Source organism: Salmo trutta, chromosome 29, assembly GCF_901001165.1.
Source record: "Salmo trutta chromosome 29, fSalTru1.1, whole genome shotgun sequence".
Classification (NCBI taxonomy): Eukaryota; Metazoa; Chordata; class Actinopteri; order Salmoniformes; family Salmonidae; genus Salmo; species Salmo trutta.
Window position 1 is genome coordinate 42,205,979 of NC_042985.1, and position 16,463 is coordinate 42,222,441.

The following is a 16,463-nucleotide window of genomic DNA, read 5'->3' on the forward strand; positions in this document are numbered from 1 at the left end:
ATAAATTACTATAAATATTAAACTTTCATGAAATCAGAAGTGCAATACATCAAAATAAGGCTTAACTTGTTGTTAATCCAGCCGCTGTGTCAGATTTCAAAAGTGCTGTACGGCGAAAGCAAACCACGTGATTATCTGAGAACAGCGTCCAGCACACAAATGCATAACAAATCATTTTCAACCAGGGAGTTGCGACACGGTCAGAAATAGCAATATAATATGTGCCTTACCTTTTGAAGATCTTCTGTTGGCACTCCAAAATGTCCCAGTTACAGTACAAATGGTCCTTTTTGTTCGATAAAGTCCTTCTTTATATCCATAAAAACTCAGTTTTCCCTCCTTCAAAATGAATCCCAAATGTTACCAATAAACTTATCCAAACAAGTCAATCAACGTTTATCAAACAATAGGTACCCTAATACGCAAATAAACAATACAATTTAAGACAGAGTATCGTTATTGTCTTTACCGGAGATATACAAAAAGAACGCGCTCTCGGCCATGCGCTTGGAAACACAACAGCCAAAATGGGAGCCACCTAGAAAACTACAACTTCTCCCTCATTTGTCTTTAAACCAGCCTGAAACACTTTCTAAAAGCTGTTGACATCTAGGGGAAGCCCTAGGAACTGCAATTTGGGATGGTTTCGCCTTATAATAAAAATGCCAGCCATTGAAATCAGTGGTAGGCTGAATTTATTTGTATTTTTTTGGGGGGGGGGAATGGTATGTACTTGGGGTTTCGCCTGCCATTTCAGTTCTGTTATACTCACAGTTTTAGAAACTACTTTAGAGTGTTTTCTATCCAAATCTACCAATTATATGCATATCTTAGCTTCTGGGCCTGAGTAGCAGGCAGTTTACTTTGGGCACGCTTTTCATCCGGATGTCAAAATACCGCCCCCTATCCCAAAGAAGTTATTGGCTGTGTGACGTTGCTTGATATTAGCGGGAACTGGAACACACTGTCTTACAAGTTGATCCAGAGCATACCAAACATGTTCAACGGGTGACATGTCTAGTGAGTATGCAGGCTATGGAAGAACTGGGACATTATCAGCTTACAGGAATTTCCCTTGCTACATGGGACCTTGCATTATCAAGCTGAAACATGAGGTGATGACGGCGGATAAATGGCACGACAATGGGCCTCAGAATCTCGTCACGGTACCAATGTGCATTCAAATTGCCATCAATAAAATGCAATTGTGTTCGTTGTCCGTAACTTATGCCTCCCAATAACTTATCCCCACCGCCACCATGGGGCACTCTGTCCGCAATGTTAACATCAGCAAATCGCTCACCCACATGACGCCATACACGCTGTCTGCCATCTGCCTGGTACAGTTGAAACTGCGATTCATCCGTGAAGAGCACACTTCTCCAGCGTGCCAGTCGCCATCGAAGGTGAGCATTTTCCCACAGAAGTTGGTTACGACGACAAACTACAGTCTTGTGACAAGCATGCGGATGAGCTTCCCTGAGATGGTTTCTGACAGTTTGTGTAGAAATTCTTTGGTTGTGCAAACCCACAGTTAAATCAGCTGTCCGGTTGCTTGATATTGGTTGGTCTCAGATGATCCCACAGGTGAAGAAGCCAGATTTGGAGGTCCTGTTCTTTGGTTGCGAGGCTGGTACTGCCAAATTCTCTAAAATGACGTTTGAGGCGGCTTATGGTAGAGAAATTAAAACCTCTCTAGGACCGGCGGGACGAATTCGTCCCACCTACGTAACAGCCAGTTGAATCCTGTGGCGCGATTTTCAAAACCTTTGAAATGCTATTACTTCAATTTCTCAAACATATTACTATTTTACAGCTATTTAAAGACAAGACTCTCGTTAATCTAACCACACTGTCCGATTTCAAAAAGGCTTTACAACGAAAGCAAAACATTAGATTATGTCAGCAGAGTATCCAGCCAGAAATAATCAGACACCCATTTTTCAAGCTAGCATATAATGTCACAAAAACCCAGAAGACAGCTAAATGCAGCACTAACCTTTGATGATCTTCATCAGATGACACACCTAGGACATTATGTTATACAATGCATGCATGTTTTGTTCAATCAAGTTCATATTTATATCAAAAACCAGCTTTTTACATTAGCATGTGACGTTCAGAAGTAGCATACCCCCCGCAAACTTCCGGGGAATTTACTAACAATTTACTAAATAACTCACGATAAACGTTCACAAAAAGCATAACAATTATTTTAAGAATTATAGATACATTACTCCTCTATGCACTCGATATGTCCGATTTTAAAATTGCTTTTCGGATGAAGCACATTTTGCAATATTCTGAGTAGATAGCCCGGCATCACAGGGCTAGCTATTTAGACACCTGGCAAGTTTAGCCTTCACCAAAATCACTTACTATAAGAAAAATGGTCTTACCTTTCCTGTTCTTCGTCAGAATGCACTCCCAGGACTTCTACTTCAATAACAAATGAAGGTTTGGTCCAAAATAATCCATAGTTATGTTCCAACAGCGACGTTTTGTTTGTGCGTTCTAGACACTATCCCAATGGTAAATAACGGTCACGCGCACGGCGCATTTCGTGACAAAAGATTTCTAAATATTTCATTACCGTTCTTCGAAGCATGTCAACCGCTGTTTAAAATCAATTTTTATGCCATTATTCTCGTAAAAAACGATAATATTCCGACCGGGAATCTGCAATTAGCTAAACAGCCGAAGGAAAATACTGCACGGGGTCGAATCGGGCACGCGCCTAATTCCATTGTCCTCTGATGGGCCACTTGGAAAAGGCGATAATGTGTTTCAGCCTGAGGCTGCCTCGTCATCGTTCAGGTTTTTCCCGGGCTCTGAGAGCCTATTGGAGCCGTAGGAAGTGTCACGTTACAGCTAAGATCCTGACTCTTCAATAAACAGAAGCAAGAACAACAACACCTTGTCAGACAGGCCACTTCCTGCATGAAATCTTCTCAGGTTTTTGCCTGCCATAGGAGTTCTGTTATACTCACAGACACCATTCAAACAGTTTTAGAAACTTTAGGGTGTTTTCTATCCAAAGCCAATAATTATATGCATATTCTAGTTACTGGGCAGGAGTCGTAACCAGATTAAATCGGGTACGTTTTTTATCCGGATGTGAAAATACTGCCCCCTAGCCCAAAGAAGTCAACAACATTTTCTGCCAACAGCTCTTGTGGACATTCCTGCAGTCAGCATGCCATCGCAGGCTCTCTGTGGCATAATGTTGTGTGACAACACATTTTAGGATGCTTGTAGGCACAAGGAGCACCTGTGTAATGATCATGCTGTTTAATCAGCATCTTGATATGCCACAGTGGGGAACTGCAGTGGGGGTCACCAAAATGTAAAAATATATATACAGTGCGTTCGGAAAGTGTTCAGACCCCATCAATTTTTCCACCGTTTTTTACGTTACAACCTTATTCTAAAATGTATTACATTATTGTATTCCTCATCAATCTACACACAATACCCCAAATGATGAAGCAAAACGTTTTTTTGCATGTGCAAATGTTTAAAAAATAAAAAATAAAAATATGTAAATAAGGTAAGTATTCAGACCCTCTCCTATGATACTCGAAATTGAGCTCAGGTGAATGCTGTTTCCATTTATCATCCTTGAGATGTCTTTACAACTTGATTGGAGTCCACCTGTGGTAAATTAAATTGATTGAACATGATTTGGAAAGGCACACATCTGTCTATTTAAGGTCCCACATTTGATAGTACATATCAAAGCAAAAACCAAGCCATAGGAATTGTCCGTAGAGCTCCGAGACAGGATTGTGTCGAGGCACAGATCTGGGGGAGGGTACCAAAAAATGTCTGCAGCATTGAAGGTCCCTAAGAACAGAGCAGTCTCCATCATTCTTAAAAGGATCTGCCCCTTTTTTTCAATTTTCACCTAAAATGACATTCCCAAATCTAACTGCCTGTATCTCAGGCCCTGAAGCAAGGATATACATATTCCTGGTACCATTTGAAAGGAAACACTTCGAAGTTTGTGGAAATGTGAAAGGAATGTAGGAGAATATAACACTATTAGATCTGGTAAAGATGATACATCTTTGAAATGCAAGAGGCCATAATGTATTATTCCATCCATGCGCAATTTAGATTTTGGCCACTAGATGGCAGCAGTGTATTGGCAAGGTTTTAGACTGATCCAATGAACCATTTGAATTTCTGGTCAATTTTGTATCAAGGCTGCCCAAATGTGCCTAATTTGTTTATTAATAACTTTTCATGTTTAAAATTGTGCACTCTCCTCAAACAATAGCATGGTATTCTGTAATAGCTACTGTAAATTGGACAGTGCAGTTAGATTGCCAATATCAGATATGCCCATGTCCTGGGAAATGTTCTTGTTACTTACAACCTAATTCTAATCGCATTAGCCTACGTTAGCGCAACTGTCCCGTGGAATGGGCATTAATCCGAAAGAAGTTTTAAATGGAACCACCAAGACTCTTCCTAGAGCTGGCCAATCGGTGGAGAAGGTCACTCTTGACAGAGCTCTTGAGTTCCTCTGTGGAGATGGGAGAATCTTCCAGAAGAACAATCATCTCTGCAGCTCTCCACCAATCAGGCCTTAATGGTACAGTGGCCAGACGGAAGCCTCCTCAGTAAAAGGCACATTACAGCCCGCTTGGAGTTTTCCAACAGTCACCTGAAGGACTCTCACACCATGAGAAACAAGATTCTCTGGTCTGATGAAACCAAGATTGAACTCTTTGGCCTGAATGCCAAGCGTCACGTCTGGAAGAAACCTGGCACCATTCCTACGGTGAAGCATGGGGGTGGCAGCATCATGCTGTGTGGATGTTTTTCAGCGGCAGGGACTAGAAGACTTGTCAGGATTGAGGGTAAGATGAACTGAGTATAGTACAGAGAGATCCTTGATGAAAACCTACTCCAGAGTGCTCAGAACCTCAGACTGGGGCAAAGGTTCACCTTACTACAGGACAACGACCCTCAGCACACAGCCAAGACAATGCAGCAGTGGCCTTGGGACAAGTCTCCGAATGTCCTTGAGTGGCCCAGCCAGAGCCCAGACTTGAACCTGATCAAAAATCTCTGGCGAGACCTGAGATAAGAATGGGAGAAACGGGCCTCCCGAGTGTTGCAGCAGTCTTAGGCACTGCATCGCAGTGCTTGAGGCATCACTACAGACCCGGGTTTGATCCCAGGCTGTGTCACAGCCGACCGTGACCAGGAGACCCATGAGGCGGCGCACAACTGGCCCAGCATCGTCCAGGTTAGGGGAGGGTTTTCCTTTTTCCAACACGCTCTAATGACTACTTGTGGCAGGCCGGGTGCCTGCAAGCTGATTTCGGTCACCAGCTGGACGGTGTTTCCTCCGAACACATTGGTGCATCTGGCTTCCGGTTTATGCGAGCAGTGTGTCAAGAAGCAGTGCGGCTTGGCAGGGTAGTGTTTCGGAGGACCCATGACTCTCGACCTTCACCTCTCCCGAGTCCATAGGGGAGTTGCAGCGATGGGACAAGACTTTAACTACCAATTGGATATCACGAAAATGGGGTAAAAATAATGGGAGAAACTTCTCAAATACAGGTGTGCCAAGCTTGTAGCATCATTCCTTAAGAAAACTCGATACTTTAATCGCTGCCAAAGCTGCTTCAACAAAGTACTGAGTAAAGGGTCTGAATACTTATGTAAATGTGATATTTCAGTTTTTTATTTTTAATACATTTGCAGAAGTTTCTAGAAAGCTGTTTTTGCTTTGTCATTATGGGGTACTGTGTGTATATTGATGGGGGGAATTATTTAATCCATTTTAGAACAAGTCTGTAATGTAACAAAATGTAAAAGGGGTCTGAACACTTTCCGAAAGCACTGTATATTTAAATTTTTTGAATAAAAAAATAGAGTACAATTGTATGGGACAATATATAAATGTTTTTGAAAAATAGAATGTTATTGAGTGAATGTATTGTTTTTTTTCTAATTTTGATATAAAATTAAAATGTAATGAATAAGGTTATTTGTGGGCCTCCCAAGTGGCGCAGCGGTCTAAGGCACTACATTGCATCGGTGTCACTACAGACCCTGGTTCAATCCCGGGCTGTATCACAACCAGCTGTGATCGGGAGTCCCATAGGGTGGCGCGCAATTGGCCCAACATCGTGAGGGTTTGGCTGGGGGGGCTTTACATGGTAAAGTAACAGGGTGGTAGTCGGCTTTGGACAGTGACTAAGGGCAGGGTACTGGGTGGTGATGGCAATTTAACAGTCTGATGACCTTGAGATAGAAGTTGTTTTTCCAGTCTCTCGGTCCGAGCTTTGATTCACTTGTACTGACCTGGCCTTAGGGATGATAGCATAGTGAACAGGCAGCGGCTCGGGTGGTTGACGTCCTTGATGATCTTTTTGGCCTTCCTGTGACATCGGGGGCTGTAGGTGTCCAGGAGGGCAGGAAGTGTGCCCCTGGTGATGCCTTTGGGCAGACCGCACCACCCTCTGGAGAGCTCTGCCGTTGCGGACTGTGCAGTTGCCCTACTCGGCGGTGATACAGCCTGACCAGATGCTCTCAATGGTGTATCTGTAAAAGTTTGTGGGTCTGAGGGGCCAAGCCAATTTTCTTCAGCCTCTGATATTTTCCCTGTTTGATCACCTTAAGGAGGGCATAACTGGGCTGTGTGTGTTGGACCATATTCCCAGTCACCTTGACATGGTTAAATGCGATCGTTCAAGCTTTCAGTTTTGCATGAATGCTGCCATCTGTCCACGGTGTTTGGTTTAGGTAGGTTTTAATCGTTAGTGGAAACATCATCCCCTATACACTTCCTTATGAACTCGATCACCCTGTCAGTGTATTTTTCAATGTTATTCTCAGAGGCAACTCGGAACATACCCCAGTCCGCGGGATAAAAACAATCTTGAAACGTTGGTCAGACCAGCGTTGAATATACCTTAGCACGGGTATTTCCTGTTTGAGTTCCTGCCTATAGGAAGGGAGGAGCATAATGGAGTCATTCTCGGATTTCCGGAAGGGAGGGCCTTGTAGCCATCCCGGAAAAGAGAGTAACAATGGTCAAGAGTTTTTAGGCACTATAGGCAATGTGTTGATAGAACTTCAGTAGCATTGTCCTCAGATTTGCTTTGTTAAAGTGCCCTGCTACAAGAAATATAGCCTTAGGATATGTGGTTTCCAATTTGCACAAAGTCCAGTGTAGTTCCTTGACAATAACGAAGAGATTTCTCTTGGGTGGTAATACGATCGCCATTGGATTGCGAGGTATTCTAGGTCAGGTGAAAATGAGTTATATACGTTACTACAATCACACCATGAGTAGTTAAACATGAAACATACACCTCTGCCTTCTTCCCTTGGAGTTCTTTATTTGTATCTGCGCAATGTACTGAGAACCCTTCTGGCTGTGTGGACGGAGACAGTATATCCGGAGAGAGCCATGATTCCGTGAAACAGTATGTTAGTCTCTCTGGAAGAAGATCCTCGCCCTGAGTTTGTCTACCAGGGACTGACATTAGCGAGTAATATACTTAGAAGCGGTGGATGGTGTGCATGCCTCCTGAGTCAGACTAGAAGTCCACTCTTCTCTGCCGGCTGCATCTTAGAGCAGCCTCTGGGATAAGTTCAATTGCCTTGGGGGGTACAAACAAAGGATCCAATTTGGGAAAGTCGTGTTTCTGGTCGGCATTGCCGTTGCTCTGATATTCAAAAGTTATTTCCAGCTATATGTAATAACGCAAAACACTTTCTGGGCTAATAATGTAAGAAATAACACAACCCCTCCCCCCCAGAAAAACTGTTTGAGCATCCAGAACAAATTCCAGCCCTTCCCTATGATGCATTAATTCAGTGCCTTCCTTCCTCAATGCAATTTTCTTCATGCCATTATACTCAAAATTTGCACTGACTGATCAACAGTCATGTTAATGTTCAGTCTGTTCCCAAAAATCACACTTAAAACAGCGCTCCCGAGTGGCGCAGCGGACTAAGGCACTGCATCTCAGTGCAAGAGGCGTCACTATAGTACTTGGTTAAAATCCAGGCGGTATCACATCTGTCTGATTGTGAGTCTCATAGGGCGGCGCACAATTGGCCCAGCATCGTCCCTGGTTTGGCCAGAGTAGGTTGTCATTGTAAATAAGAATTTGTTCTTACTGACTTGCCTAGTTAAATATCTACTTCAGTGATTCTCAAACCTCTCCTCGGGGACCCACAAGCATTTCACAATTTTGCTGTAGCGCTGAACTAGCTTTAATTTTAGTAATTTAGCAGACGCCCTTATCCAGAGAGATTCAAGAGCTTGAGGATGAGTAGACAAATTTAATCAGGTGTGCTTGCTCTTGAATAGATCAAATGCATTATGACACAAGGTGAGACCCAGATGCAGACACAGGAGGCAGATGGTTGGAGTCTTACAATGCTTATTATTCCAAAAGGAGTAGGCAAGAGAATGGTCATGGAATGGCAAAAGGTCAAAACCAGTTCAGAGTCCAGGAAGTACAGAGTGGCAGACAGGCTCGTGGTCAAGGCAGGTAGGCGGGTACAGAGCGGAAACGGGCAAGGGTCAAAATCAGGGGGACTAGAAAAAGGAGAGTGGCAAAAAGCAGCTGGACGGGAAAAACGCTGGTTGACTTGGAAAACATACAAGACAAACTGGCACAGAGAGACAGGAAACACAGGGATAAATACACAGGGAAAAATAAGTGACACCTGGAGGGGGTGGAGACAATCAGAGGGACAAGTGAAACAGATCAGGGTGTGAGATGCATGGAATGAGACCAAACCAAATCTAAACCAAACAAAGATGTCTATGTTTGGGCCAAATGAAGGCCAGTCCGGATCAGACCAAATCTGAACCAAAAATAAACGCCTATGATTGGTTCAGATTTGGTCCTTACCAAAAAGTCCATGGATGAGATTCCCTAAAAACAAGCCACTTCGCTATAGCTATGACTTCTTCATAGCAGGTTAGGAGACTTAGGGCTAGGCGTCCCGCTAGCGGGGCACCTGTCGACAACTTCCGGGGAAACTGGAGGGCGCACAATTCAAATAAATAATCATACAAATTATGGCTATTAAACATTTAGGTACATACTAGTGTCTTATCGGTTAAAAGCTTAAATTCTTGTTCTAACTGCACTGTCCGATTTACAGTATCGGACAGTGCAGTTAGAGCGAAAGCATGCAATGCGATTGTTTGAGAACGGTGCCCAACATAAAAATATTTTTCCTCCGGCACAGGCGTCATAAAATCACAAATAGCGATTTAACCTGTTTGGGATAGGGGGCAGTATTGAGAATTTTGGAAAAAATATGTGCCCATTTTTAACTGCCTCCTACACCAACTCAGAAGCTAGAATATGCATATTATTGTTCAGGTTTGGATAGAAAACACTCTGAATTTTCTAAAACTGTTTGAATGGTGTCTGTGAGTATAACAGAACTCCTATGGCAGGCAAAAGCCTGACAAGGTTTCATGCAGGAAGTACCCTGTCTGACAAGGAGTCGTGCGTCTTGCATCTGTTTATTGAAAAGTAAGGATCTTAGCTGTAACGTGACAATTCCCAGGGCTCCGATAGGCTCTCAGAACCCGGGAAATACCTGAAGGTTGACGAGGCAGCCTCAGGCTGAAACACATTATCGCCTTTGGTAAGTGGCGGATCAGAGGACCTTTGAATGAGGCGCGTGCACGATTCGCTCCTGAGGAGAAATTTAATTCGGCTGTTTAGGCTCAATGCATATTCCCGGTCGGAATATTATCGCTTTTCTACGAGATAAATGGCATAAAAATTGGTTTTAAACAGCGGTTGACATGCTTCGAAGTACGGTAATGGAATATTTAGAAATTTTTTGTCACGCCAATGCGCCATGCGCGAGACCGTGATGTTGCATTCTGATAGTGTCTAGAACTCACGAACAAAACGTCGCTGTTTGGATATAACGATGGATTATTTGGGACCAAACCAACATTTGTTATTGAAGTAGAAGTCCTGGCAGTGTATTCTGACGAAGAACAAGCAAGGTAAGAACATTTTTCTTATAGGAAATGTGGTTTTGGTGGAGGCTGACCTGGGTGGGTGTCTAAATAGCTAGCCCTGTGATGCCGGGCTATGTACTTAGATTATTGCAAAATGTGCTTCATCCGAAAAGCTATTTTAAAATCGGACATATCGAGTGCATAGAGGAGTAATGTATCTATAATTCTTAAAATAATTGTTATGCTTTTTGTGAACGTTTATCGTGAGTAATTTAGCAAACTGTTAGTAAATTCCCCGGAAGTTTGCTGGGGTTATGCTTTTTCTGAACGTCACATGCTAATGTAAAAAGCTGTTTTTTGATATAAATATGAACTTGATTGAACAGACATGCATGTATTGTATAACACAATGTCCTAGGTGTGTCATCTGATGAAGATCATAAAAGGTTAGTGCTGCATTTAGCTGTGGTTTGGGTTTATGTGACATGATATGCTAGCTTGAAAAATGGGTGTCTGATTATTTCTGGCTGGGCACTCTGCTGACATAATCTAATGTTTTGCTTTCGTTGTAAAGCCTTTTTGAAATCGGACAGTGGGGTTAGATTAACGAGATTCTTGTCTTTAAATAGCTGTAAAATAGTCATATGTTTGAGAAATTGAAGTAATAGTATTTCTAACGATTCAAAAATCGCGCCACTGGATTTCAGTGGCTGTTACGTAGGTGGGACGAGTTCGTCCCACATGCGCCAGAGAGGTTAAATACTGACTTTTTGAAAATCTTCCTCTGATTTGCAATCCAAAGGGTCCCAGCTACAGCGTGTAGTGTCGTTTTGTTAGATAAAATCCTTCTTTATATCCCAAAAAGTCAGTTTAGTTGGCGCCATCGATTTTTGAGTAATCCACTCGTTCAACATGCAGAGAAAATAATCCAAAAAGCTACGGCTAAATCTTGTTAAAACAAGTGAAAAATACGTTTCTATGTATTCCTCAGGTACCCTAAAATGTAGTTAAACTATACTTCGTTCTGTATGAAATATTATGTTCAGTAGGAAAACGATATTAGCAGGTGTGCGCACAGACTGATTTACAACTCTGAGTCCCAGTATTAAAACTCATAATTCTTTGTCGTTTTGGAAGAAACAAGCCTGAAACTTTGAACAAAGACTGTTGACATCTAGTGGAAGCCATAGGAATTGCAATCTGGGAGCTGGATTTGGATATGCCCCTATACTTTCCATTGGAAATCAAATTTATTTGATATTCTTTAACGTAGCAACCCTTTGCCTTGGTGACAGCTTTGCACACTCTTGGCATTCTCTCAACCAGCTTCATGAGGTAGTCATTTGGAATGCTTTTCCAACAGTCTTGAAGGTGTTCCCACATATGCTGAGCACTTGTTGGCTGCTTTTCCTTTACTCTGCGGTCCAACTTATCCCAAACCATCTTAATTGGGTTGAGGTCGGGTGATTGTGGAGGCCAGGTCATCTGATGCAGCACTCCATCACTCCATCACTCTCCTTCTTAGTCAAATAGCCCTTACACAGCCTGGAGGTGTGTTTTGAATCATTGTCCTGTTGAAAACAAATGATAGTCTCACTAAGTGCAAATCAGATGGGATTGCGTTTCACTGCAGAATGCTGTGGTAGCCATGTTGGTGTGCCTTAAATTGGTAGCCATGTAAGTGTGCCTTAAATTGTAAATAAATCAGTCATTTATTTGGGCTGCAATCTAAGGTGCGGTTAATTCCTGATTTCTGAGGCTGGTAACTCTAATGAACTTATCCTCTGCAGCAGATGTAACTCTGGGTCTTCCTTTCCTGTGGCGGTCCTCATGAGAGCCAGTTTCATAATAGTGCTTGATGGTTTTTTCAACTGCACTTGAAGAAACCTTCAAAGTTCATTGAAAATGTCCAGATTGACTGACCTTCATGTCTTAAAGTAATGATGCACTGTCATTTCTCTTTGCTTATTTGAGCTGTTCTTGCCATAATAAGGACTTGGTCTTTTACCAAATAGGGCTATCTTCTGTATACCAACCCTACCTTGTCACAACACAACTGATTGGCTCAAACACATTAAGAAGGAAATAAATTCCACAAATGAACTTTTAACAATGCATACCAGTTCATTGAAATGCATTCCAGGTGACGACCTCATGAAGCTGGTTGAGAGAATGCCAAGAGTGTGCAAAGCTGTCATCAAGGCAAAGGGTGGCTACTTCGAAGAATCTCAAATATAAAATATATTTTGATTTGGTTAACACTTTTTGGGTTACTGCATGATTCTGTGTTATTTCATAGTTTTGATGTCTTCACTATTATTCACAGTGTAGAAAATAGTAAAAATAAAAGAAACCCTTGAATGAGTAGGTGTGTCAACTTTTGACTGGTACTGTATGTAGTGTATTAATGTGTTGTATTGTACAGGGCACATTTGAAAAGGAGACCTAGGTCTCAATATGTCTTCCCTGGTAAAATAAAGGTAACCAATTAGAATTTGCCCAACAGTGGTGTGGAGAACTCATTGTTATTGTTTAAACTGCTGATTGCTCTTTAAAGTTAAACTGTTTCTAATGTTCAAGTATGGCCCCGCCCAGTATTAAAACATTGTTTTTGTAAGGTGAAATGGAGCCCATTTTGACATTGCAATCACGTTGAAACAAAAACAGAGGTACGTGTTGAACCAGCGATATGCTTGCTCTGAGGGCGTAGTGGTGAGGAGAAGTGATTAGGTAAAAACGGTGTTCTACGTTTTCAATTGTTTGACGGAAACGCAACTTTTCTGATGGAAAAACAGAGCATCACAAAGGCCTTCCCACTACGTACTACCTCCATCGAAAACCATTGTTGCTGCGTTTTTTTTATGCAACCTTTACTGATACGGTACTAAAACAGTCCTGCGTTAGGCTAATGTTAACTGACAGTGAGATTATCCCAAAATGTTTTTTTTCTCACTCCCTCTCTCTTATTCCCTCACGTCTTTCTATAGTTGTCGGTTTGAGCTGCTCCATGGCAGTGTTCAGTCAGATGTGTTCGTGGGGGAGGTGCCCTCTCATATTGGCACACTGCTAGACTACAAGCATGGCCGTCTGTCCTTCTATGACACTCAGCGTGGCCAGCTGCTCGGGACCCTCGCCCACTGCTTCACCCAACCATGCCACCCTGTCCTGGGCATGGAGCAGCCAGGCAGCCTGAAAGTCAGCATGGCCCTGGAGGTGGCCGACTTCGCCAAGCACAGCTAGCCAAGCACCACATCTTCCCTATGCAAGATATGTGATCATAAGTACCCATGAATTTAATAGAAATCACATTTTATAAAGCTAGAACAGTGATAGCTACAGTTTTAATGGAATCAATAGCCAGTCTCTCTGGACTCTCCCCGATGAGGGTGGTGCCTATAGCTGTATCAGGACATTCCCTGACTCAGTGATGAAAGAGAGACAGGACTGAGAGAGGAAGAACTGTAGTTGCTTCAGTAGTATAGATTTGAAAGAAAGTGCAATTCTTTAAGGTAATAGGAAAAATATTTTATAAATAGGAAAAACATAATCGGAGCAATAGTCAATATCTATCGATCAATTATTGCTGTTTTATTTCTCTTGTGAATTTGACTGAGTGTGTTCTTGTTGAGGTGAAATGTTTAATCTCTGAGATTAGTATTAAGTCATCTTTTGGCTATTTTTTTAACATATTTTGTCAATTGTTTTGCGTGCTTTAATTTCTCCAGTATCTTCTTCTCTCTTTTCTCAGCAGTCTTACTCATCTCTCCTAGAGCCTTTAGTAGGCACAGACTGCCGAGATGCACATTACTGTATGCGACTACCAGGGTATTGAACCCAGGTAATCTGTGTGACTCAATACTGTGTTAGCCCACTGAGCTACATGTAAAAGCAAGGCAAGGTCATTACTTGGAGATTGTGTGGATAAAGACACTAGTAACTATTTTGTTTAATGCCATAGCACTACTTGTGTTTCATGTTGTGAATACTGGTGTATAAATAACCTTGTAAACAGATATGTTGAATCTCTTCTGTGTATTTGTTTGGAATCATTTCTGAATGATGATGAATTTGAGTTTTTTCTCTTTGTTGAATGTCTTCATGTTAGAGTCTGATGAAGAGATGGTTATTTTTGTATTTGAGACAGCACTGAATAAACTCCTAAGGTGATCTAGAAGGATCTTTAATTTTATGAACTGAAAGACAACACATTGTAACCTAGGTGACTCCTGATAACTGCAACAGCTTGGGACTGATGTGAGGAGCAATTACAACAAATAATGTCATCACTTCCTAAAAGATTAAGGACTCAATTCAATCCGTGTCTCTGAAGTTCAGCGCTGTAGCGCGCTTGATTTTTCAAGGTAATTGTCAATTGAGCTGACATATGCACGTTTTACCATGAATGTGCATATCTCCACGAACAGAGAACATTACCATTACATTTCAATCACACTATAGCGCTGAACTTCAGCGTTATGGATTGAATCTGGCCCTAAAACAATATCATGAATGAGCAACATTAGGTCAAAATTAAAGATTAATATTATTGGACAAATTCAAGGAGATATTTGCTGGAAAGTATCAATTTCTTTTTAATAAACAGGATGAACAAGCATACATGACAATGCAGCAAAGACCTAACCCAACCCACCCTAAAATAAAATACAGGAGACAAACAAAATAGCAAATATGCTTCTTGCCATAGCTCGCATTGATGTGCCATCCTGGATGAGCTGCACTACCTGAGCCACTTGTGTGGGTTGTAGACTCCGTCTCATGCTACCACTAGAGTGAAAGCACCGCCAGCATTCAAAAGTGACCAAAACATCAGCCAGGAAGCATAGGAACTGAGAAGTGGTCTGTGGTCACCACCTGCAGAACAATTCCTTTATTGGGGGTGTCTTGCTAATTGCCTATAATTTCCACCTGTTGTCTATTCCATTTGCGCAACAGCATGCGAAATGTATTGTCAATCAGTGTTGCTTCCTAAGTGGACAGTTTGATTTCACAGAAGTGTGATTGACTTGGAGTTACATTGTGTTGTTTAAGTGTTCCCTTTATTTTTTTGAGCAGTATATATATATATATATATATATATATATATTTTTTTTTTTGTCTTAGCTTGTAACTTATAAAATATTTGATTTGGGATCACAGGTAAAATGCAGCAATAACATTCACTTTTATTCCCTATCAAGAGAAGGGAGGTAGGGGAGAGGGAGTTTCTTCAACCAAACCCTCTACGCTCATCTATCCATTCTCTCCCCCACACCCACATCCCTCCATACAAGTGTCATCTGACACCCTTTAGTAAAAAACACATTTGAAACAAATTTAAACATTGGGCAGTTGAACAAGAGAGAACAAAGTTTAGTATGAGGGGAATAAGGCCTGACAGGATGGAATTGGTGCCAACAGCAAGACAACTTCCTCTGATCCTGGAGAGAAAGAGAGATAATACCACACGACATGAGAGAAATGGACAGACACACTTTGATAGCATCATGCCTAATAGGAAGTGTAAAGAAGGGTATTTTCTTAAAAGACAGGGAAGGAGAGGAGGATCTAAGCTAAAGTACAATAATTATGATATGTTCTGTCCAGTTGTCCCTCAAACAGGCCTGCACGTGCAATCAACCAGCCTACATATAGTTGAAGTCAGAAGTTTACATACACTAAGGTTGGAGTCATTTTTCCAACAATTGTTTACAGACAGATTATTTCACTGATAATTCACTGTATCACTATTCCAGTGGGTCAGAAGTTTACATACACTCATTGACTGTGCCTTTAAACAGCTTGGAAAATTCCAGAAAATGATGTCATGGCTTTAGAAGTTTCTGATAGGCTAATTGACATCATTTGAGTCAATTGGAGGTGTATCTGTGGATGTATTTCAAGGTCTACCTTCAAACTCAGTGCCTCTTTGCTTGACATCATGGGAAAATCAAAGTAAATCAGCCAAGACCTCAGAAATAAAATTGTGGACCTCCACAAGTCTGGTTCATCCTTGGGAGCAATTTCCAAACACCTGTAGGTACCACGTTCATCTGCACAAACAATAGTATGCAAGTATAAACACCATGGGACCACGCAGCCGTCATACCGCTCAGGAAGCATACGCGTTCTGTCTCCTAGAGATGAAAGTACATTGGTGTGAAAAGTGCAAATCAATCCCAGAACAACAGAAAATGACCTTGTGAAGATGCTGGAGGAAGCAGGTACAAAAGTATCTATATCCACAGTAAAACGAGTCCTATATCGACATAACCTGAAAGGCCGCTCAGCAAGGAAGAAGCCACTGCAACAAAACCGCCATAAACAATGGTCATTATTTGGCCATAATGACCATTGTTATGTTTGGAGGAAAAAGGGGAAGGCTTGCAAGCAGAAGAACACCATCCCAACCGTGAATTACGGGGGTGGCACCATCCTGCTTTGCTGCAGGAGGGACTGGTGCACTTCACAAAATAGATGGCATCATGAGAAA

The 16,463-nt window shown here is 41.9% G+C and overlaps 1 protein-coding gene across 1 annotated transcript in view; it reads left to right on the forward strand.

The window, feature by feature from the left end:
• cmya5 (cardiomyopathy associated 5) overlaps positions 1-14,147 on the forward strand; it is an 86,771-nt gene extending 72,624 nt beyond the window's left edge. Inside the window, exon 14 of the mRNA XM_029722365.1 lies at positions 12,961-14,147. Coding sequence (XP_029578225.1) covers positions 12,961-13,213 — 253 coding nt within the window. The 3' untranslated portion in view covers positions 13,214-14,147. The remainder of the gene's footprint in view (positions 1-12,960) is intronic.
• Positions 14,148-16,463: the final 2,316 nt, after the last annotated feature.